The sequence below is a fragment of the Ambystoma mexicanum genome, chromosome 1p (assembly GCF_040938575.1).
Source record: "Ambystoma mexicanum isolate Mex_15411 chromosome 1p, UKY_AmexF1_1, whole genome shotgun sequence".
Classification (NCBI taxonomy): Eukaryota; Metazoa; Chordata; class Amphibia; order Caudata; family Ambystomatidae; genus Ambystoma; species Ambystoma mexicanum.
Window position 1 is genome coordinate 431,270,266 of NC_090921.1, and position 23,546 is coordinate 431,293,811.

The 23,546-nt window shown below is 44.6% G+C and overlaps 1 protein-coding gene across 1 annotated transcript in view; it reads left to right on the top strand.

Moving 5' to 3' along the window:
* The window catches only part of MAST3 (microtubule associated serine/threonine kinase 3), a 1,229,968-nt gene that overhangs the window by 413,774 nt on the left and 792,648 nt on the right, over nucleotides 1-23,546 (top strand). Inside the window, exon 2 of the mRNA XM_069649250.1 lies at nucleotides 3,890-3,921. Within this exon, the coding sequence (XP_069505351.1) occupies nucleotides 3,890-3,921 (32 nt within the window). The remainder of the gene's footprint in view (nucleotides 1-3,889; nucleotides 3,922-23,546) is intronic.

The window sequence follows — 23,546 nt, forward strand, 5'->3', positions numbered from 1 at the left end:
CATCTCCTCCATTGCTTCTCAGCTAGATTCACCTTAAATAAAAAAAGAACTGCATACCTACATACATACAAGTTGTATGATTTCCTCATGAGACACAGAAGTGCCGTTAGTGGCGAATAGCAAAAGAGCATGTGGTGAAGAAACTTTGAGTCTTGTCTATGAAAAGGTCTTAGGAGAAGTAGAGGGAGACAATGGGCTTTCCAAGAGAGTATTTAGAGCACAAAGAGCGGTGGACAAAATTCTCCCAGGCTCAGAGAGGGTATGGCACAGGGAGGGAAGATTAACAGGGGCAAAAGATGCAGAGTGATCAGGCAGGAATAGATTTGAGAAAAGGTTTTTGTGAAGAGCGTTAGAGAAAGAGTTACAGATGGGAGTGAGGGCTGTTTTCATTGAGTGATGCTGTGGAACCTGGATAGAAGGGGTCATAGAGTTCATTCACCTTGAGGTAGGCAGTGATCAAGCTGAACAGCACATGTACCAGAAACGTGGATTGTCCAGGTGTGTAATGGGATTTATTAGGAAGTGCAGTACATTAACTACTGTCAAATAGGCAGGGAAAGTCCCTACCAGTAAGATAGAGGTTACAGAGGCTAGAGAGGTAGGTGCAGGTGAGAGGTGAGGGGTGCAAGTACCTTGACTGTTTGTGGTGTAAAGGGTCCATGGGAGCACATGATATATTGGCTACCTGCAAGATAGGTGCTAGTTATGTTTGAGTGCTGGGGGAGAGCAGGTCATGCAATGATAACCTAGGGATGCAGGGTAGTGGGGAGGAAGAGGGTGGAAGAGGAGAGAAAGAAGGAAACTTAGGGGAGCACATTTTCAAACGAGCCATAACGTGAATGCAAGGTATAAAAGTGATGAGTAAGTGTAATGGCTTGCCTTCACGTCACGGCTCATTTTCAATCATTTGTATAGACGCCACGCAACTTGCGTTTCTTCCACTCCCGTCTTCTCCACCATACAAATGCTTCAGCATCTGTCCAGGCATGGATTTTCATGCTAGCGGACCCCATAAGGATACATTCTACATACTGCCCGCAGATAGCATGTACAATTACAATTAAACCCTTCCCAAAGGTTGAATTGTAATTGTGAGCACTGCTTGCTATGCTCATACAGCAAGCGGCGCTCACAGTGAATAGTAAACAGTGCCTGGCACGAGAGCATACCAGGTAGTGCTTGTTCATGTTACACTGTGGAGTGCAAATTTGAAGGGAGAAAGGTGGAATACACACTCTTTACATTTTCACCCCACCGTGCAAATGACGAATATTTGGCGGTGAGTACTCGCTTACATTACTGTGTAAACGTCATGGGACCCTGCCGCTAAATTACATTTTTATGGAACATGAGCCTCTCTGTGTTTCTTATCCGAGAGATTTTTGGAGGAGGATTAAAGAGCAAACTTGCTTGCAGAGAGAGAGGGGCAGAGAGAGAGACAGGGAGCCAGGGAGAGAGGAAGAAAGAGGGGGGGGAAGAGGGGCAGAGAGAGAGAGGCAGAGAGAGAGAGAGAGAGAGAGAGAGAGAGAGAGGGAGAGAGAGAGGGAGAGAAAGAGAAAGAGAAAGAGAGAGAGAGAGAGAGAGAGAGAGAGAGAGAGAGAGAGAGAGAGAGAGAGAGAGAGATAGAGAGAGGGACAGAGAGAGAGAGAGAGAGAGACAGAGACAGAGAGACAGAGAGACAGAGAGACAGAGAGAGAGAGAGAAAGATGGAGCGTGGTCTGCGGGCGAGAGCGTGCCTTCCAGGGTTTTGGAGAGTAATGGAGGTAGTGAGCAGAGCAATGAGATGGTTGAGGCTAGTAGAGTAGTTGGTCTTGGCAGCATCCAAGATAACATTTAGGGTGGAAAAGGAGTCAGAGCAGCAGGTGAAGGACAGCCGTAATTCCATTGGTGGCATAGATGGAGGCACATTGTCACCTTACGTTGGCATGATCTCAGTCGTAGAAGGAGGAGCGCAGGGCGCCAAGGTCCTTTTATTAGAGGGATGGCCAACAGGAAGGCAGTAAGCAGTGCAATAGCACTGTATTAGAAAGAGAGGGAGGAAGGTTTAAAGGTGGAAGGGGGATTGGTCTGGCCTTGCTGGGCAATAGGCTAACCCCACCACCACTCTTAGTCATTTGAGAGTGGGAGAAAGTTGCAGAGGGAGAAAAAAAGGTGGTATGGACTAAAGTGTGTTAGAGCGTGTGGAGAGATTAACGGCATTGTGGAGATGGAGAGTGTCTGTATGTGTTCTTAGGTTAAACAGCCAACTTCGGCTGACAAGTAGGACGTTAGTGCTATACACAGGAATGTTAAGGAATGGCTCCCCCTCAACACCTTGGTCCACAGACTCCCCACCCTACCTGAGACTCAGTGATCTGCTCCCCACTGCCTTCTCCCATGCTGTCAATTGCCCACCCTCCCCCGTCAGACCCTGCTCCTTTTGTCTCTGCTTCCCTCCCTGAGTTCTCTCCCCTATGATTGTAAAGTGCTCTGTTGCTTCCCGAAGTTAGGTCCCCACTCAATAAATACCCGAATAATAATAATAATAACAATAATAATAATAATAATAATAATAATAATAATAATAATACTACAGAGGCTATGGCCCTCATTACAACCCAGGCGTTAAGGGGTTAACGGCGCCGTAAAAGGTGGCAGCGCCGTTAAACCCTTAACGCCTGATTACGAGGTCCCTTTGTGGGTTGGGGAATTTAACGCCTGCTTTTGGTGCTAAGTACGGTACCGCAATTTGCAGCACCGTATTTAGCGCCTTCCCCATTCCCATTGAGCCCTATGGGGCAAAAATGGGAATGGGGAAGGGCCATGGCGGCATGGGGAATTACCGCCCAGCCAACCTCAGAATGGGGCGGTAAATCCCCATTCCGTCATGGCGGAGTCGGTAGGTTACCAGCATGGACCATGGTGCTATTAGCACCATGGTCCAACGCCTGGGTCGTAATGAGGGCCTATGCATTTGTGGCATTTTTGTCTCAGCATTAGTTCTGCCTCCTAAGTGGCACTTTTGTGCCACCCAGTGAGGGTACATTGTTTGGTTCACAGGTGCTGCTTTCATGCCACTAATAGTTTGATTCCTGGGTGGTGCTTTCGTGCCATGCAGAGGGAAGCAAGTGTATTTTTGCAGACATACGTTATGATGAATGCAAAGGACAGTGCACACTATGGCAGCCAGGGTGCGAGCAGCCTGGGAGGCGGGGGCGCCAGGTAGTGGGGAGGCTCTTCCATTCAAACAGGTTGGAAAGTGAGGCACAGGGTGATGACGTGATTTGCTCAGAAGTATTTGATTTGGTCAAGTCGGGCAATCGGATTTAGAAACCAAGTCTATGGTTTTACATGTGACAGCTTCACCATTAGACGCCATTTGACTAGCCTTTCAACGGTCCAAACAGGGTCTGAACTTTCTGTGACCAAGTCCGACTGTGGCCATATGTCGCACCTTTGTCTGTGTAAAATGCATGCTGTAGGAATCCCTGCAGACACCCTACTGTCAATGTAGAGCATCTGCCCTGTAAGCTCCCAGGCGCTCCTGCACTCACATTTGTAGGCCAGCGCCTAACCCGGACGCTCCCATTCACTGTCTTTGAGAAATGTTAGTTAACTTCACAGAGGCCGAGAGCTGCAGTCAAATGCCGAGTTTCTAACAGCTGACTCTGTCTTAATTGGCATTTAATGGGGGCACTGCCATCGCAGGCGGTCCTAATCCGCTAATCACAGGTTTTGAGTGATAAATGCCACCTTGCTTTGTATACAATCATCGTACAGGGGCGTTCCCCACAATGCACACAAATGCGTGCTCATTAAGGAAAGTGGTGATTTCACAAAGGATGACATCTCTAACTCTCTCTCTCTCCCTCTCCCTCTCTCTCTCTCTCTCTCTCTTCCTTGTCTGCAGAAGGAGTTGAGCCTGCCTCGCAGAGGGAGCACGTAAGTCACATGATTTCTGTCACAGTTCGTTTTACGTTGCGTTGCGTTGCGTTCCGTTACGTTGTTGCAATGTGTTCATCTCAGCAATACACGTTGACAATGAATGTAAGGACTTTTTAAAACGTGCAAATAATTCTGTTAAAAAAATGTTGTTGCCAATAAGTCATCTGCTATTGATCCTCTTTGTCCTTGTAAATCGCCAGAATATGTTATGTATCCTTTGCCCTTACGAATAGATACTTCCTTTTTAACTTGATTTGGAAAAGTAGGATGATCCCTGATATGGCTTGTTTTGGGATCAGCGTGCTCTGTTCCCCTCTATATACTTAGGTTATGTTATGTTAAAGGTTCTTATGCCGCGCACTGTTGCCACCTGCATGATCTCTTGGCGCTCTATGCCTTTTATCCACTACTCCACTCTGCTCTGCTCATCACCAACAGTGTGCTGTCTTCACGCTCGCCTCCACGAATCACTACCAGTAGCAAAGACTGCCACAAGTCATATTTACCCCAAAAGGCCTGCAGGTGTTTCTGCACATGTGTTGAACTGCTTTCGACACAGCTTTCGTGTGAGTTGCATGCTACGCTTCTCTGATGATACTCAGTAGAAAACAATGGAAGAGTACATTGCCGAGGGCAAATCCCAGTAGTTGTGACTATGTCACTTTTGGTCATCCATCACTTATATGTCCCTTGAATGTATCACCTTAAGTGACACAGGTATAACCAGCCCTGGGTCCCAGTCTCGCTGTGCCTAGCGGTCCATCATCGCTGATGATGGCCAGTTAGGCCGAAACATGTCTGGCTTGGCTTGTGGTCATGTGCAAAAGAGATTTATTTATTTGCATTTTTAAAGCGCTCTCACAGCACGGGGGCATCAAGGCACTGTTACAGAAGGAGTGTTTTGTTGTTGTCTTAGTTGCATATTTAGAACGTTCTTAAATACCCAGAGGTTTGTAAGCACGGGCCCGGGGATCGAACCTGTGTTGCTTCATGTCGTCTTGCTTTCAAGGTGAGCACGTTGCCACTGAGCTATCCTCCCGGGATGTGAACCACGGCCCCGGGCTTCACTGCCCCATTTAAGGTGGGACCAAACTGATATCCATGTGGTTTCCCCACGTCTGCAGTGGCAGAGACAAGCTGAAAAGTGGCTGAATGCATATTACCTAGAAGAATGTCCAGTGGTAATCATTAACTCATAGGTTTGCATCCACATTTAATTGGTCGTTGACTCTCAAATCGCATAGGGCAGTAACAGCCTTAGCTTCACCCATACTTTTGATCAAGAAACTTTGGTTCGATGTGGCACACAGTCATAGCAACTCTGTATTTCACAGTGTCTCCCCAAGATTTGAGTTTCTCCACCGGGTATCCACTTTTTGGAACGGTTATTTTCTTAACAATGCAAATGACGGGTGTGATATAATGAACTGCCTTTGATGCGGCATCAAAATGTGGAGGTGATGCTAGGATTGTGAGGTGATGGCTCACAATTAAGAATTCGTTTTTTTATAATGGTTATGCTGCTTACAAAGAGTAGTGGTATGGACGTTCACCCAAAATATTCAGGGGTTGTTTTGGGGGTGTCTTGAAATTGTGAAGGGAAGTGGTGCTGTACTTGAGAGTGACATGTGTACACAGCCTTCTATTTTTATCTTTGGCGATCTCACCAACATCTCAGAACGGGTTTGGGCCCAATTTATCACTCAGTGGACACAACCTTCCAAGACTAGGTGGCTCCTTGATATTGACTGTGACTCAAAGCATCTACACATATATGCACTGGCCAGACGCGCACCATTAGAGGACGAAGTGTAGCACTAGGTTGAGATGTAGCCGCTCTACCAGTAATACAGTAGTTTGCTGACCATGGGAGAGTGAGGAACTCTGTTAATTGGGCGGGTTCTCAGGAATACAGTAGTTTGCTGACCATGGTTCGAGAGTGATGAACCCTTTCTTAATTGGGTGGGTTTTCAGGAATACGGTCATTGGCTGACCATGGGAGAGTGATGAGCCCTTTGTTAATTGGGCGGGTTTTTCAGAAATACGGTAGTTTGCTGACCATGGGAGACTGATGAACTATTTGTTAATTGGGCGTGTTTTCAGGAATACGGTAGTTTGCTGAACATGGTTCGACAGTGATGAACCCTTTGTTAATTGGACCTACTCCTCAATAGATTGAGTACTAGATTGCGAACATATGCATCAATGATCTCTTCCCATCGAATAGAGCCGGCACTGCTGAGCATCCTGTGTTTTGTGTTCATACATTGTTATTAATATATTGATGTTTTCTTGTTTATATATAATACAGTACTGTATAGGTCAAAGTCAGTTCTGTACACACTACTGTTTTTCTCAGCTTCACTGTATAACTACTGTACAGTAAATGTAAAAACAGCAGATGGAACTATGCAAACCATTTAATGCACTTTCTTGTTTGAAAGTCATGTTGCCAATGGGAGGTAAAGGACACTCAGGGGGCCTGAGTCTTGGGACGACGTTGCAATACAGACTCTCACAGATGCATTTCGTTTTTCCCTTTAGTGATCTCGGACTACATGTCCCAGAATTCATGATTGATACTGGCATGCACTTCTAGAGGAATCCCTCACCCCACTCCCCCACAGCACCAGCTTCTTCTTCTAAATAGCTGTTGAGTCGAATCTTCCCTCCCATATCCTCCCCCGGTGATGTTGGCAGGCTGTGGTCCGAGGGACAAGACCCGTCCTCTATCCCCCAGGGCCCAACCTGCCACATACCATGCCTAGGACAGGATGAGGCAAGCAGCTCCTGCTGTATATGAGGTCAGCAGGGTGTTCCAATTCCAGGCCTCGAGAGCCGGAAGGATATCCGCATTAATATCCAATAGAAAAAAATGGCATACATTTAGAATCATTATATGCAAATTTATTATTAATGAGGGGTATCCTAAAATTCCGACCGGATCCGGCCCTCGAGGCCTGGAGTTGGAAAACCCTGAGTTAAAGAAATACTGCTCAGAATTGCACATCAACCGACACACCAAAAAGTTCTCACCTATTGTACCTTCCAATTATGGAAATGTAGATTGTGCACAGGATTAAACAAATACCTTTTTGCAACGTATTTCCCTTCTCTGGCTGCAGGGTGTTAGCTGTTCATTCAATTATGTATAATTGCGCATAGTAGCTGCATGTCCACCCTAAGAACCCTTCACACATGGAGCCTTCTGTATTCTGGTGCTTGTAGTTCTGCATTTAAAAAAGATCCATCAATGCAAAATGGCATGAACTACAAATGCAAGGTCTTATAGAAGATGATTTGAGAGCTCTGTGTCAGCATATTCTAAAGGAACATCAGTGTGTATGAGGTTGTGATGTTAGGTGAGAAAAATGAATAGTGACTTTTCTGCCTCACTGGTTTTAGCAGGCTTCAGAATGTTGATATTCAGTAGTTGTGTAAGCAATTTCAATCCAGTACTTCACCTAAGTCACCGCCCAGCGTGTAATGCACAACTGAAATCCTTATTTATTTGTGTCTAAAAGTTCTTTTATTCTGAACGATGTACCACTCATATCACGCCCCTCTCTTGGACCCCCGACCCCCGGTCACACTGAACCAGGAATCAGGCTGGTTTGCAAAGTTAAAATATTATTTATGTAGTTACAAATTAATCACACTATGTTTAAAGGGTATACAATAATCACCAATGGGGTGATGTAACACTAAGCAATCTCTTTATTCACAAGGAGTAATAGTGAGCAAAACAATTCAGCATAGAAATAATTCTGTTGTGTGTGTGTGTGTTCAAATTAAATAGCAGTGTGGTTACTATTTCCCCCTGCACACTCCTCAACCTCCAATAGACAAAGTAAAGAGATAAGAGAAGAGAGAGCAGGTATTCAGGAATGGCAGAATTCAAACAAAATATCAATCACAATTTCCCCCCAGCAACACAAGAGAAAAACAGAATTGTTTGGCAAGCTGTCAAAATGGTTTAGAAGTTATCTTGAGAATGGATTGGGTAAAACACTAATTGCTGAAATGGTTTAAATTCTTATGGGAGGCGCTTTGGATAGTTGCACATAAACACTAGCAATGATTTCATACTAAGAAACAATGTGAAATCTTAAAATTAAGTTCGGAAGCAACCAAAAGCTGTTTTACACTTGTCAAAAATTCCCTAAACGAAAATTTGCTGCAAACTTTTCTGTGCGCGATAATCACGATTACGGGAGAACTATATAGATTTGATGCAGATTAAAGCTGTGGATGTTAGCTACAAGCAGAAGTTGAAATTTTGTTTTTAGCACAAATTGACGTTTTAGTGGAGGTTGTTTTTTCTGAGATGGGTGCAAGAATGGGAAGCAGGAATGCACTTTAAAATGACAAAAAGGATTTCTTACACTAGAGGATGACTATGAATAAACGAATACCACACAAGAACACAGCCACTTGATCAAGGCGACTGCCTGCAGTGGAGCTCGCCTACTTCAGATGAGAAAGATCAGAGCAGAGATAGTTTTAACAATACTAACACAGGAGGAACGATAGAAGGGTTAGGATAGAGAGTTCAGGCAATTCAAAAATCTTTCTAACAATGCAGGTTCTGAAGACAAAATAGGATGGATTTCAGATAGGGATTGGACTAAGCCAAGTATGTATGCTAGTGACACAGTTCTATTCTATAGATACTCACTATATGTGTTTCAAATGGAAACGTCAGGGATTCTGGTCAGGGATTCTGGTCAGGACAGACAGCTGGGCACATCGGATTGGACTGGGTCTGCAATGGCTTGGTCACATCTCGGCACAGGACTGGATTGGATCTCTTGATTCTGATGAGAATTATTTTAGCAGGCAAGCAGTAAAGCACAGCCCGGCTGTATTTTTGATTCCCCTTAAGTTTCTGGGGTTCTGGTTCTGGAATTTTAAGGCCTAGCTGAGAATGGTTCAGCTATAGAATGGAATGGGCCTTTCTGCTTTCCAAGTTTCTGGAGTCTGGAGCAAGGAAGATAGATGGTTCTGCTGCAGGGTGCTCTGCCAGCAATCGGTTAGTGGGTGAATCTGTGTGTGTCTTGGAGTGCTGAGCTGTCTCTATTTATGCTTATGATACAGGGATGTGTGTGTTGGTTTATCCTAAGTGTGCCCCCTTACCAGGAATTGGTCAGAAACTCCTCTCGGCCTTGATAGGAGGAGAAAAACAGTGTGTCATCTTTATGATGTGGGTTTACAAGGCCTAGAGTCCACCCCTTCCCTCTTGAACACAAAATCTACTTTTGGTACAATGCATATTTCCATGTGTGCAACCTCTATAACAATCATATATATAGATCACATATTTTGTGTAGCAGATACCCTCCAAACCCTGTCGCTTGTGTCTGCTTTTTACAGAATTTTGCCCTTTTTGTCAGGAACACAATGTCCAATGTAGGAGCAAATTTCTACAAATGTGCGCATTGAACATGGGCATAAGTGTATGAAGTTTCATGCTTCTATCAAAAATACATTTTGTCTAATATCACATTTTCCGCCGTTTCTTCCTAGAACATGTCACAGAGTTCCGGCTCCTTTTAGAATGTGCAGCCAATATTTACATTAACAATGCTGTTATATTTGTGTTTTTGACAATTTTACACAGTAAGTGATCAGTCTTTTTAAAATGTGTCTTTGGTCCTTGTTAAGCAACAAATGGTTGTTTGTCTCCGCCTCCTTCTATCTACCTGCAGTTAAGAAGCAGTCTCCTCCCAGTTCCTCCTGGACCCTGGCCGTTTTACGACCCTTAACAATTGGCAGTTCCTGTAGCTGGAGGATGTCCATTGTCTGCTTCCCACTGCAGACCAAATTCTCCTCCCACCCTATAATCATCACTTAGGTGTGATTCCTTGGTGGAGGGAAGCAGAAGGGAGAGGCCCTGCCGCTGTGGGGGAAGCTGTTATACTGGTTTGGTTGCATTTAGTCAGGCTTAAATTCAAATGTTATTCTGTTGCATTTTTCCTTTGCTTCAAACAAACTTGTAATTTCAAAACAAGCAGCTAGAACACTTATTCCAGATTCTAAACCAAGGGATTTAAACAATTACAACATAGGTTACTCTCAGTAACACGCCACTTAGTTTTCAACCATTTGATTTCAGTTTGTACAAGTTTACAGTTTATCATGCAGGCTTCTGACAGCTGTCATTCAGGCGGCCGAGGGTACTGCGCCCAGATTTTGACAGATTCCACAGGCAGGCAACTTTTGCTGTGGATGTTTCTTTGACAAATTCAACTTTTCAGGATATTGTAAGTTCACAATGATTTCTTGAACTAAATGAATTGTAGCACCCAGCAAGAATATTGGATGTTTGAGGGTGTTCTGTACCAGCATTCTGCAGTTTCAGCAACCAAGAAAAAAGGATTTAAAGGCAAGATTTTGGATTTATTTCAGCAAAGCACTGCTTTTCCCTCTGTGCTCCATTTTTCCTTATTGTGAAGCCCTGTGACATGTTTCAGGAGTGAGGTCTCTGTTCCACCACTGACAACATGCTTGGCCGATTTGGCAGCCATCTTTTTGTGTTGCAAAGCGCAATTTTCAAAGGTTTTGGTGTGCACAAGGGTTTTGCGGCCATTTTGATATTTCTGGCACCATCAGAACACAGGCATGGCAGAGCAAAAGTGGGTCAAGACATCCCACATTTGCATGCATGTTATTGTTCTGTGGCTGAAGAGCAAACATGCATTTGTTTAAATGTGATCATGGCCATGTTCTTAATCGTACCAGTCAATAACCTGAACAGCATTTAGTTAGGCAGTATTAACTTATATTATTTAAAATGTTATGAATGGTTCAGGTCACTGGTACTTAGATGCAGTGTTGTTTATTAATGTGCTTGTGTGACCAATGTTCCTAGTAAGTGTAAATGTTAGTGATTAGCACTGAAATGGATTCATTGGGACGCAAAGACCCTTCCCTCACTCCTGTCAGCAACCTGGTCTATAAAGTCAACACATTGAATCACAAAGGAAACCCCCATACCTTTTTCAAACTGCTTAGTATGTTTCCATTATGGCTGCTTTTTAGACATGCAAAAGCATTTTGGCTTTTTGTCACACTTCAAAACTTTGGTTAGATCAGAGATAACAACTAGCACCCTGATCAAACAATGACTACAAGAAGGTGCTCTTATTGGAGCTTGTTTTAATGCTGTGTGTTTTGAAAGTAGGGTAGTAAAATGCAGGGATTTTTTTGAGTTTAGATCAATTTGCATTCTAAGTCAATGGGGGTGGGCGGATGGTTAAATTGTTTGTGTTTGCTCTTTAGTTAAATGTATACAATAGAGGTAATTAAATATTTTTTGTGGCGTGAAACCCTGCCTTAGGGCCACCTGTTTTATGTAAAGGCAAGGCCTGTCAGGAAAATCTGGCTAAACCACTGCCTCACCCACCATTCACACCTGAATGAGGGCTGAGGGCTGAATGCCCAAGGCAAACTGTTTTCAACGCATCAGGGCTATAAAAGGTGCTTGGTGTCACAGCACTGCAATGCCTTACCTGGGTAGAGTGGTTTGCACCCTCGAGGTGGCACCCTCCTTTAGTATGGTGGCACTTCAAACATAAAAAGGAAGGCATTTGCATGATAGAACTGATGAGGTGCAATAGCCTGAGCTGCACTTTAACCCGGGCGAGAGATTGCCAAGTGTAGCTTTACTGCTGGTTCAGTTCCGAAGATCTGACTCTGATACAGCACTACAAAAGTCAGTGGCCCATCCCCATCCCTCTGCCCCCTCACCATGTAGGGCACTGCAAAGTTCCTGCATTTCCAGAGGGCACCTTATAAATCAGCTAAACACAAATAAGGGAATACATCCCATGCACAGTGCTCGCCCTTGTCGATATCCCAATATTGGAAGATCAGAAGCCCTCCAGGCAGCAGGAGAGACCTCAGAATGTGACCACAAAAACCAAGAAAACCCAAGCACTCCCAGTGAGGAACATGGACCGCTCCACTGTCCTGGTTTCATTGTGGTACGCTACTGTTGTTTAAAGTGTGTTTCTTTCCTCTCTCTTCACCGATTATAAATTATTGTATGCTCTATTTTTCTGCCATTGGAGGGGTTTTGAAGGGTTTATTATTGTGTGTGGATAAAACAATGTCTGCGGTATTCGTCCAATTACAGCCTATTATAGCCCTCCCTATTACAAGTGCCTCATTCATTATCCAGTGGAATTGCAAGCAGTTGTTACTGAATGGGGCTATACTATTGGCTGTCCAATTTGTAAGGGCATGTGACATTAACATGGTGTGTTTTATTTTCTTTGCACCAACACCTCTGCTTCCAATAGCACCCTGTGCCATGCTTGGCCAACATACCTTGTGTATGGGCAGGATGGTTTAGGTCTATGACCGCACTAAGGACAGAGTGAATGTGTGCCATTAGTTTATCTCTGGGCATTCCTGCGATGGAAATACAAGGAAATTAACTTTACAAGGAAATCGACTACAGGTCACTCACCCAGACAAAGAATCTTATATCGAGGAAAATAACACTTTTCCGAAGTACTATAGCCAATCAGACCACACCATCAAGCTCAAGCCATAGGCAAGTGGAGTTGTGAAAACATCCTTGAGAATACCACCGGTAGTGCGATCCTTTACAGCCACCAAGATACCCATGAGGGAAAGTTATTTTATGACTCAGGAGGTCTCGGGAGGATATCTGAGGTGCAACATGCTCTCCTTGGAAACGAGACGTCATAGAGCAACACAGGTTCGATCCCTGGGTCCGCTTTTAGAAACCTCTGGGTATTAAGCACGTGATGAATAACCTATCATATCATGATCTGTTGTGTCTATTGGTCTTCTTTGGAGACTAACCCACATGTTGAAGCCATCCATGATTAGCACTATGGCAAAGTCCCCTGCCTTAATCTAAGGACTTCTAGTGGTTTGAATCAGGGGCCGGGTACCTCCCTAATCCAGAGGATGATGGGCCAAGAGTGATATGGGGAGGATCAACAGGTCTCCCTTACAAAGCCCCCTCCATCCGGCAGAGGAATGTCACAGTTGCACTCCCAAGATTTCAGGCTCTTTGACTCTGAAACCCTCCCTTCTGCACCTGAGTGTTTAGACTCGGTTTCCCAAAATGTACGAGCCACAGAAAAAGAGACGGCCCCTCTTACGCCCACGCTACTATATTCAGCAGGAGATAACTCACTAGTAGTGAGAGACCACTGTGGGGACTCTGCCATTCCCAAGCACTTACCCTTCCAAAGTTCTCAGATTCGACTCCGCTGCTGCACCAGCATCCCTCCACACGTGCCCGGGTCAAGCCTTGGCTCAAGCTGTGGTCAAGCCTACGTGGAAGTCTGCACAACTGGCTTGTGAGACAGGGAAGCTGCAAAGAATTTCTTAAGAGAACCAATTGTAAACACAAATGATCTATAGACCAAATCTGAAACCCATGAGCCATACCCCAACCAGGGGAATCAGCAGACCACTTACAGTCTGGTCGTTTGGAGCAAGAGAGGAGCGATGTTTTGAACAAGGTGTCAGAGAGATAGAGTTTTTCATTTTCGTTGGAATCATGAATTGCATGCTGGGGGCCCACTACCATTTCCGCTTCAGTGCAAAAGTTCTGCTTCGTGCAATTTTAACATTTTGCATGAGTTAATGGAAAACTAAAGAGTAAAACAACAGTGAAATCGTCTTTATCCTTTACTTTTCCTCTACGTTTTGGGTCAACTTTGGTGGGGGAATTTACAGTGGATTAGTGGGCAGTCTACCTGCTTTTAACAGGTAGTGAATTCTGGTGGATTTCATAGTATCCATTGCACTACCACCAGCATTAAAATACATGCTAGTGGTAATGCAGATGCATTTGTCAGGTTGAACGCGAACAGCAGAAAGACATGCTCTACAACTCCACTTGACAAATGGTAGAGGTGTCCATGGATCTGAAAAAATAGCAATAAATGTGTACCGCCGCTATTAACATCATTTTACCTGATCAGTGGGACCCAAAAGATGACCTCCAAAGTGGCTTACAAGGAGAACGAGAGTGGAGAGCAAGAAAAAGTGGAGGAGATTGGAGGGGGAGGGATGTGGAGAACAGCTGGAGGTGGAAGGTGGAGAACATCTGGAGGTGGAAGGAGGAGAACAGCTGGAGGTGGAAGGAGGAGAACAGCAGGTGGCAGAAAACAGAAAAGGATGTAAGGAGCAGTGAAACAGCTGGAGTAAGTATTGAAATCTGTGAGGAGTCATTAATGTGAGAATCACGACTATGTTTAGTATTCTCAAGGTTTGACATTTTATTTTAAACATAATTAGAAAATAAACCCTAACTAAACCTACATTGACAAGGGATTCCCTACCCAGTGTAGGATCTAAGGGAACACCTACTAGCATACATAAAACTAACCCTCACACTAAACAACAAAGCATTCAAAGTAACATATAAACAGCATAAATAAATGGTTACCAAATGACCAGTGTCTTGGATGACTTCTATTTAGCCTGGGCAGATCCTGCTCCCTCAGGAATGTCCCAAAGTCAGTTTCTTCCAAGGAAAAGAACATCTTAAATAAATTCTTGAAAAGTTCCAAAGAAACAAAAGTGCACACAAAAAGAAATCCACTGGTAACAGTTCCTTCTTCACTTAATGAAACATATTCCCCTTCCAAAAAGAAAACAACAGCACCAATGTTATTCCTGGATGACCTCCTTCCTGGAAAGAATGGGTAAAGTTTAAGACAAAAGTATCACTTCTGCTTGACAACAACTTCTCCTCTTTGTAACTTCTGCAGCGTCTTTAAATACAATTTGTCAGGATGTTTCGTCTCAGGGTTTGCTCTCTCTCTAGCAACTCCCTTCAGACAATGCCACTTTGAGAGTGGGCTCCCTTTCCCACAGTTTGCTTCTGCTTCTACTACAAATAATAATGTTCTGACAAAAGTATCGCCAACTACAGTTCCACTGCTGCTTAAAATGATAGGCAACTACAGCAAGTCTCTTCAACCTCTACAGGTTGGCAAGGCACTCTTCTCTCTTGTATGGCAAGAAAGGGCAGCCTCTTTGCCTTTCCTTTCCATCTTGCAGCTACCACAAAACCTACACTGCTGCCTTTCACATTAAACAATCTCAGTTTACAGATTTCAAATGAGATATTTTAACCCAGCTCCCTTTCCCAGCTTCATATATACAACATTTTGTCTCCAGTGGTTACCCCAAAGCTATACCGCCACTCCTCTAGCATTGTATAACCTTGTCACCCTTATATCAGAGGACTCAGGGTTTTCAGCAGCTCCAACTTCTTTAAAACAATGTTCTTCAGTTCCTCATTGATCTTGTTTTGCTTGGAAAGGGTTTGATTTTATAGGTTAGTTATAACGCGCTTAACACCCAGAGGTTTCTAAGCGTGGCCCCGGGGATCGAACCTGTGGTGCTCCATGTCGTCTTGGTTCCAAGGCGAGCAGGTTTCCCCTGAGCAATCTTCCCGAGATGCTGATCTACTGGTTTAGGTAATAACTTGTTCTGCAGAAACTTCTACGACTGCTACGTAATTGTTCAGTATGTTACAAGCAATGTGCTCCTCTGTAGAAATGAAATTAGGGAAACGCAAATCCTCTTTAATAGGCGGCACCCGACCGGTCAGCAACAGTTTATTTCTAACAAAGGGGAAAAGAGAAGCTTTCTCTACACGCAGGCACTAGCTTTGTTGGTATGGCATATGAGTATTATTTAAGCTGGTTACAGTTACCCGCAAAGTTTCCTTGATGATTTGCAATACGGTGCTTCCTCCTACCGACTCCACAATTACAGTGACTGCATGCTGCTTCTGCTTCCCGGCTTACCTACTTCTACTGCTACAGGCACTCTTGGGGCCCACACCCCTCTGCAACACGGGTGTCTCCGGTCCAACCTCGTTAATGCAGAGTCTTCCCTTTTTCAGCTTCCCTCGGCTTGCTTTTGCAGATGGCCTTGGGTGGATACATGACCTCAGCTCTGCATTCACAGCAATTAGGCACACCTGGAAAGACTGCCTGTTTCTCCCAGCCTCTTCCAATGCTACCACAGCCAAACAGGTTTTGTGAGTACAGGACCAACTCAGAGACTGCAGGTGAAATCTGCTCATCCTCTGCTCCGGTGTTTCTTCTGTGATCACACTTCATAGTGAACTGCCAGCCTTGTGCGCTGCTTCTTCTGCTTCTGCCACTGCTGACCTTCGAGCTCCTGCTCCAGCTTCTTTCTACTGCCCCTTCCTTCTGCAGCCTTTAATACCCCTCAGGGGGGTTAATTGGCTTCAGGTACAGACCTTTAGGACTAATTGCCTGGCCTTGCCAAAAGCTATTGGGCCTGCCTGCCCTTGGCTCCTACATGCCTCCCCAACCCTCTTCTTCATAACAGTCCCTGATGAATTGTGGGACATGTAGTCCATTTCAGAGAAATTTCGTTTTCTTCTTTAAAATGTTTAGAGATTACTGTACCTCTCGATGTTATTAAGAGAGGAATTATAAGGTTTAACCTTTTTAGAGGCAGATGGGACATGTTTGTGGTTCCTTTTGGCATACCATTAGCATTGTGGAGAATATGGGGATTTAAGGGTATACAAGATTTGTTCTTTGGGTGAACACAATGAGCTACTTCTTTGGAATGTATCTTTCCATCCTTAGTAGGACGTCGAGATATATTAAAATGTCAATAAGCCAATTCCTCCTCTAAGTCTGTGGTAAGACTATTTCTCTTCAACAAGAAATACTGTGTCTCACCCTTCAAAATCTCCCCACCACCTGAGCCTGGCACCGTCTGCATATCCGCCATCTTGGGTACAGGCACCAGGTTTAAGCACGCCGTAGTTGCTTCCGCATCTGGGCCCCTTCAGGGAGGAGGTCACCATCCGCTTTCCGGGACCACCATGATGTGTCCCGAATTGGGAGTGAGGAGTCTGGCACAGATAGGAGCCTCCACCCACATGTGTGGATCTTTGTCACGTTCTGTCTGGACTGCTACTGTGATTTCAGATCCAAGGTGGGTGTGTTCCTAACACCAACCTGGGTCTTGTCTCCAACCAGGTGATCCTCCCGCAGTACCAGGATTGGGATCAGGGAGCACCTGCCCTCTTTAGGAGACTTTAGGCAGGAATGGACAGCTGGGAAGCAGGAAGAGCAGGAGGAGACTAGCAAGAGCAGAACAAGTCAAACGAAGGTATGAGAGGGCACACATTAGCCAAGGAAGGGGTTAGGGGCTAAGCTCACATATCAAGGGGAAGAGCCCACAGTGAGAGGAGGAACAAGTAAGTGGTGGTCGATAATGAGTGCTAAACCCAGACCAGATTCAATGAAACAGGACAGAGAGTGGCTGTTAGCACTCCATGGATTCGGGGTGATAACAGCCTCAAGGGCCCCAAATGCTCAATCATGTCAAACCGCAGCTACTGATACACCTTGTGTTCAAGATGCAGAAATGCCTATGGGAAGTGGGGGACTCAGTTTCCCACCACCTCCAGAATGAGACCCCCAGAGGACCTTGCTGGTAGATGTATAGCCAAAAGACTCAGAGTGTCTCGGAATTACAACAAAAACCATGAACTCTTGATTGATAATCCAAGAATTGAACACTTTGCTGATCTTTGAATGGAAGAGCTCTCTTATTCATTTGTTTTAAGAATAAACATGCATATACACATCCCTGGGTCTTCACTCTTTGCGGCCACATGTCAAAACATTTTCAAAGGATTCATCCCTGGTGGCAGGAGAAAACAAAACCTCTTTTGGACAATTTGCACAGTAACGGCAGAGCACGCTCAGTTCAATTAAAGGACTGGTTAATAGATCTATTCATGTACATTCCAAGCCTGTGGGGCATGTCTGAGCCTTATACTTTGTAGTCGTTTGCATCTATTTTCAAGAAGGATGGAGTAGTTACTCAGCATGAGGTTAGACTCTAAGGGACAGTAGTGATCAACCAGCCATGTTGCAGTTAAACATTAAAACTCCTACTTGTGTTACACTAAATGTGTTCATGTTGTTTCCTTTTGTTATGTGATATATTGTGGATCTGGAGTACATTTCTAGATGTTATGTTATTTTATGTTGTTTACAAAAAGGTCTGGGAGACCCTTTACCGAGATTGAACATGTCCAAATAATCTGTTCTATGGGAAGGTGAGCTAATAGCTAAGACCAAAGCTTTCAGTGGAAAAGATTTTTGGTGGTCAAGGGTGGATGAGTTGATTAATAGAACAATATATGAATGTGGGGAAAGCAGATAAGAAAGGGTATTGGTTGCGTGACCTGTAATGGGTGGACTGTGTGGTCCGACAACTGCACCTAGACCGAGGGCCCTTTATCAATGGCTGCTTATATGATTTTGAAGTCTAGAAACAGACTTGAATCAGTGAAGAGTGCTAAAGACCAGAGAGCTGGGAAGTGTCCCAAGGAACTGTATTGTTTTGAAAAGCTGAAAGATTTGTACTCTTGGGGAAGAGAACCCCAGTCTTTTGTGAACTATCCTGAACTTAGGAAAGGGGGAACTGATCATAAGCCAAGAGCCGGAAGAAGCTCTACACTTTATTTTGAACTTTTGAACACTATTGATTTTGAATATGACATCCCTACACATTGTACACAGTTAGTTGTGAGAGCAAGTATAGGGTTTGGACACAGACAGTTACTTGATATGGACATCCTGATGCAGACTATCCTTAGTTTTCTTTAGGTAGGGAAATCCGACCTTAGCATAGAACAAGTTATGCCTTACTCCACCCGGATTTTTAAGTTAAATAAAACTTTTGAGTATACATTTCAATCTGTTGTCCGTGTCTTGGTTCCTGAAGCCTTCACAATACACTCCACTCCCTTTAACGCCCTGGAACCAAACACAAGATGTTCCTCTTCTTTACTATCGCCTTGCATCCAAACTACCCTAAATCCAGTCTTAATGGCATCTTTACAGGACCCCATCCTTGCCACCGCTAATAAGTGGATGTCAAATGCAGGAACACAGCAGGCACAAGAAAAGGTTCAGATAAGCAGTTCATCGATTTATTCAGCAAGTATGTGGAGATCTTCGGGGTGCTGCTTCAAACGCCCTGGAGACCAATTGCCAAATTCCACATGCTTCTAGAACCACAGCACATAGCCAAACAGAATGAGGTAAATGGCAAAGAGCAGGCGTGGCAGGGATATGGAAGGAGTAAGAGGACTGGGCAAGAAAGACAAGTAGGGGTGTGAGAGATGAGCCCAACACATCTGTTGAATATCAGCCAATGGGTACAGCCTAGTGGACTGAAAAAAAGGGGTGCCGCACACCCAAGTCCAGGCCAACCTTAAAAAAATAAGCACTGAAATAGACTACAGTTTTAGCTTTGATAAATGGTACTCCATTGGCTTTGGAGACCTCCCTCCCCCAGGCAGGCAGCCCAAGGACATGATCTGCAAGAGAAAATCAACACTGCCCTGGGAAAGGCAAATCGCCATCTATAAGCCAAAACTACTCTAAGTCACTAGAGCACCACCAGGAGCCAAAACTAATGTTGTCACTAAACTATGAACCAAAACTATGAAGCCTGGCTAGGTGATGCCAAAGCAAAATCTGCATTCCAAAATGAATGGTGTTGCCAAGTGCCACTTATGAGCCCAAACCATGTAGCCTTAGTATATGCTGATACAGTGCCAAGCATGAACCAATACATATAAAAGTGTGAAAATGTCACATATGTGCCACATCTAAATTGGCTTAAGGAAAAGCAGACATTTTCTGCATTCACAATGCCGTCCCTCTATGTATACAGTATATACTGATCTGTTTCCCCTCCCTGGGTGACATAAATCACCACCGGTGAGGCAAAACTAAAAAGGCAATCACTCCAGTGAGCTCTGGTTACCAACTTAGTGAAGTGGAAACCCAGGCTGCCTAGAGTTAATCCAGAGCAATTCATGCCAGAATGGAGGCCACCGGGCTTTGGTCTACCCCTGGACTTTGGAAATTCAAAAAAGCAGTGGTATCATAGGCAGGGACATCTACAGAATCCGCTAACGTTGGAAGGGGAAGACTCAATCAAACCTTAACTATAAGGTCATTAAGAAGCAGGCATTAAACAGACTGAGAAATCTATGAAAGCAAGAACTACTTTAAATCAATCACATTCAAATGAACTAAAGCTACTTTACAATTTTGCACACATAATGATAAACAGTATTTAGAGCGTGTTATTGTGTGTGCCATCCAACACAAGCAGGGTCTACAAAGCAAATAATATGAACTCAAAATATATAGACTCCATGAGCAGAGTCTACCTGGGGGGTTCCAGTTTCCTGATCCGAAGGCTCCAAAGGCTGCAGAATAGGCAGCTCAGCTGCTCACTATCTCCAGACAGTCAAATCATATAACGCCAGTACTTCCTACCCTACCTTCTGCTTTCTCTCTCCCTCTCCCCTGCTAAATTCTTCACTGAAACTGCACTGAATCTGCAACTGGGCCACTCTCACCGACCTCGGTCCTGGGCCCAGCCACTCTCCACTTGCACTGCCTCCCTGGCAACCCCTGCACTGCGGGACTGTCTCTGTATCCCTACAGCCCCCCTTCCCAGCACTTGCCTGCACTTACCTTGCACTTGCCACCAGCTGGCCCTATTTATTTATTTTATCCTACTTACCTTGTACCGCACTTCCACCCTCCCCTTCCCCTTGCACTTTTTCCCTTCCCCCTACCACTGCACTTGCGCAATCTAAATGACACCTGGCCTAGTAGGATCGTTGTTTGTCTTCCCCTTGTTCCCCCTCCCTGCCTCGTCGCGCCTTGAAACACTTGTGTATAGGCGCGTTACAAATGCCATATTATATCATATCATACCTTGGCTTACCGTCCCCAAATGGATCACTTTTAAGACCCTCTCCATGGTGCATAAAGCCTTGCATAATGTAGGGCCTGAATACATAAGAGACTGGGTAAAAGCATACAATCCAAATGTGGCCCTTCGTTCAGGAGCAAATAGACTGGCTGTGGGTTCGTGCATTAAGCATAGTTTTGACACTTCCACATCAAGGCACTATACTTTGGAACGCCCTTGCTCAGCACCTCAGAGACATTCATCAATGTCTCTCTTTTAGGATGTTCTTGAGGCCCTTCCCTCTTTTCTCTGACACTTCCACAAGTGAGATACAGGAGGGCTGGGGGCGACCGATGTCACGCCTATTATTTGGTGCATTGGAATCCCCCAAAGAGCAAAATATTATCAAGTGACTTTCGCTTAAAATTTGACTTGCAATCATGCCGGTAGTGTCAGGGTGGTGAGCATTTTACAAAGAGCAACAGATACGAGAAGGGTCGACATGTCGCAAATAATGCACAGAACCAAATAGTTCAATTGCTGGAGCAGTGCATGGCAGGCCCCTCCATCGACTGCCGGGCAATGAACACATTTGATTGTACGTGGAACGAGAGTTCTGGGAGGTTTTAGCGCATAGTTAATACTTTTCTTGTTGGGTGACATGTATTGCGCAATCCCTAGTACTGAGAGCTTTCTCATCACCGCCCCTAACCTGCTCCTGGCACCAGAATGTACAGAAAGGGGAGGATCTGCCCATTGTGTCAGACATGTCCTAGTATGTGCTGTAGTTTAGCCGTCTTTGGTACAAAGCACCTTTTGTCCTGGATCTTATGTTTTAATTCTCAGCAAACTGAGCTGAACACGTGTTAGTAAAGACATTCTGACAGCAGTCAATACAATACAATACAATATTTTCTAACAGTGTCTCAGGGCTTCCATGGTTGCCAATGCTGAATGTTCTATCAACCCATGGGTTGCCTAACACTTAGCAGGACAGTGGACATTGCTGTACATTTGAGATACATGTTTATGGATAACTCTCTAAAATCCCACACAACTTGCTGCACTGGCTATAGACACATAAGGGGGCCAAACATTCCAGTAATGGGTCTACAGCTCTACCAAAAACTGCTTGAGCTTATATTCCTCTATTTTTTACTTCGAATTTGGCGGGTCAAGTAATATTGGATGGGGTGTGATAATGGAGGGCTGCAGAGGGTCTCTCCCTGTATTCTGTGTTAAAAAAAAATGTGCAAAAGAATTCGGAGCAGTTTTTCCCCAGCAAACGACAAACTCCCAGAATTTCACATGTAAACAGTAGCAAGGATACCCTTATCATCTAGATCAGTGGAGGGCAGACTGGGATCCTCAGCGTGGTTTGGCCTTCAAGTCTAGATTCTATCTGTGTCAATGAACCGGAGAAAGTCTCTACTTCAAGCACACCTGAGGCATGTTTGCAGTCCCCGGTTGCCCTCTGTGCATCCGCCCGGTGTCGATGTTATTATGATCGCTTATGGAGGTCTACTTTGCACTACACCTGTCCCATAGAGCACACTAGGAGCTGTGCATTGGGCCAGGCAACTGCTTCTAAACGGCAATTAACGTAGAAGTCACTGTTCCCTCAAAGAATATCACACTCCTGGATGGAAGCCAACAAGCTTACATTTAAGGCCACATGAACATTATGCACTAATGCAAGCTGTAAACCTGTATCTTCCCCTCAGAACCCAGTATGCCCACTTTTCCATTTTTGTTTACCTTATATTCGCTCATCAAGGTCATTACAGATTTTATTTCTTTATTCCCTATTCATTTAATTTGTTGATAGCACCCAAACCCAGAGGTATCACAGTGCTGGGTAACATTGGTAGGAAAAAACAATTGGTGATTGTAGTTAGTAGTACATATAATACAGTAGGAGTGGTAGGACAGAAGTTAGGCATATTTGTTGATAATATTTGTTTAGAGTTTTTTGCAGAAGACCAGGTAGGATGGTTCTTCTTAGATACATGTCGGGAGGGCATTCCGGAGAGAGGGAGCAATAAAGGTGAAGCTAGCTCCTCCTGCTCTTTGTCTGGTGAATCTGAGAGTCACAAGGGCGGTGGACGTGGGTGACCGCAGGCTGCAGAGATTGGGTTTTTTGGAGATGCACTTAGTGATGTAAGTGGGCGCGGTGTTGTGAATGGAGCGGTGAGTGATTGAGAGGATTTTGAACTCAATGCGTCCCTTAATGCGCAGCCAGTGAGCTTCGCGTCTCACTAGAGAGATATGATCAGATCATTTTAGGCCCCAAACAAAACAAAGGGCAATGTTTTGGATCAGCTGTAATTTAGTTCGGTTTTTGGTAGAGGTTCCTGTAAGGATGGTGTTGCAATAGTCCAGTTTGCTGCTAGAAATGGCCATCATCAGTGTAAGGCAGCTATCCGGGGTAGGGAATTTTCTAGAGTAGTTAATAAGGTAAGTGGAGTAGGCTGCAGAGGAAGCAACAGCTTTTACATGTTTGTGCATGATGAGTTCAGAGTCAAGGTGGACTCCCAGGGTTTTGACAGGGCTTGATGCCTGGGCAATGTTTCCATCGATGGAGCAAGAGATGAAAGCTGGGCCTAGGTGTTTTAGTCGGTGAGGGGAGCCTACGATGAGGAGCTCTGTCCTTTAATTATTCAAGCATAGGTGGCGGGTAGCCATCCAGGCCAGAATGATGCTTGAAATCCTGTTAATATTGTAGGAGTCTGGGCTGTATGTGCCGGTGAGTTTAAGGAGTATTTGGGTGTCGTCAGCAAAGTTAGTGTAGGGGATTTCAAGGCTGTCCAGGTGATGAAAGAGTGGCTTGGTATACA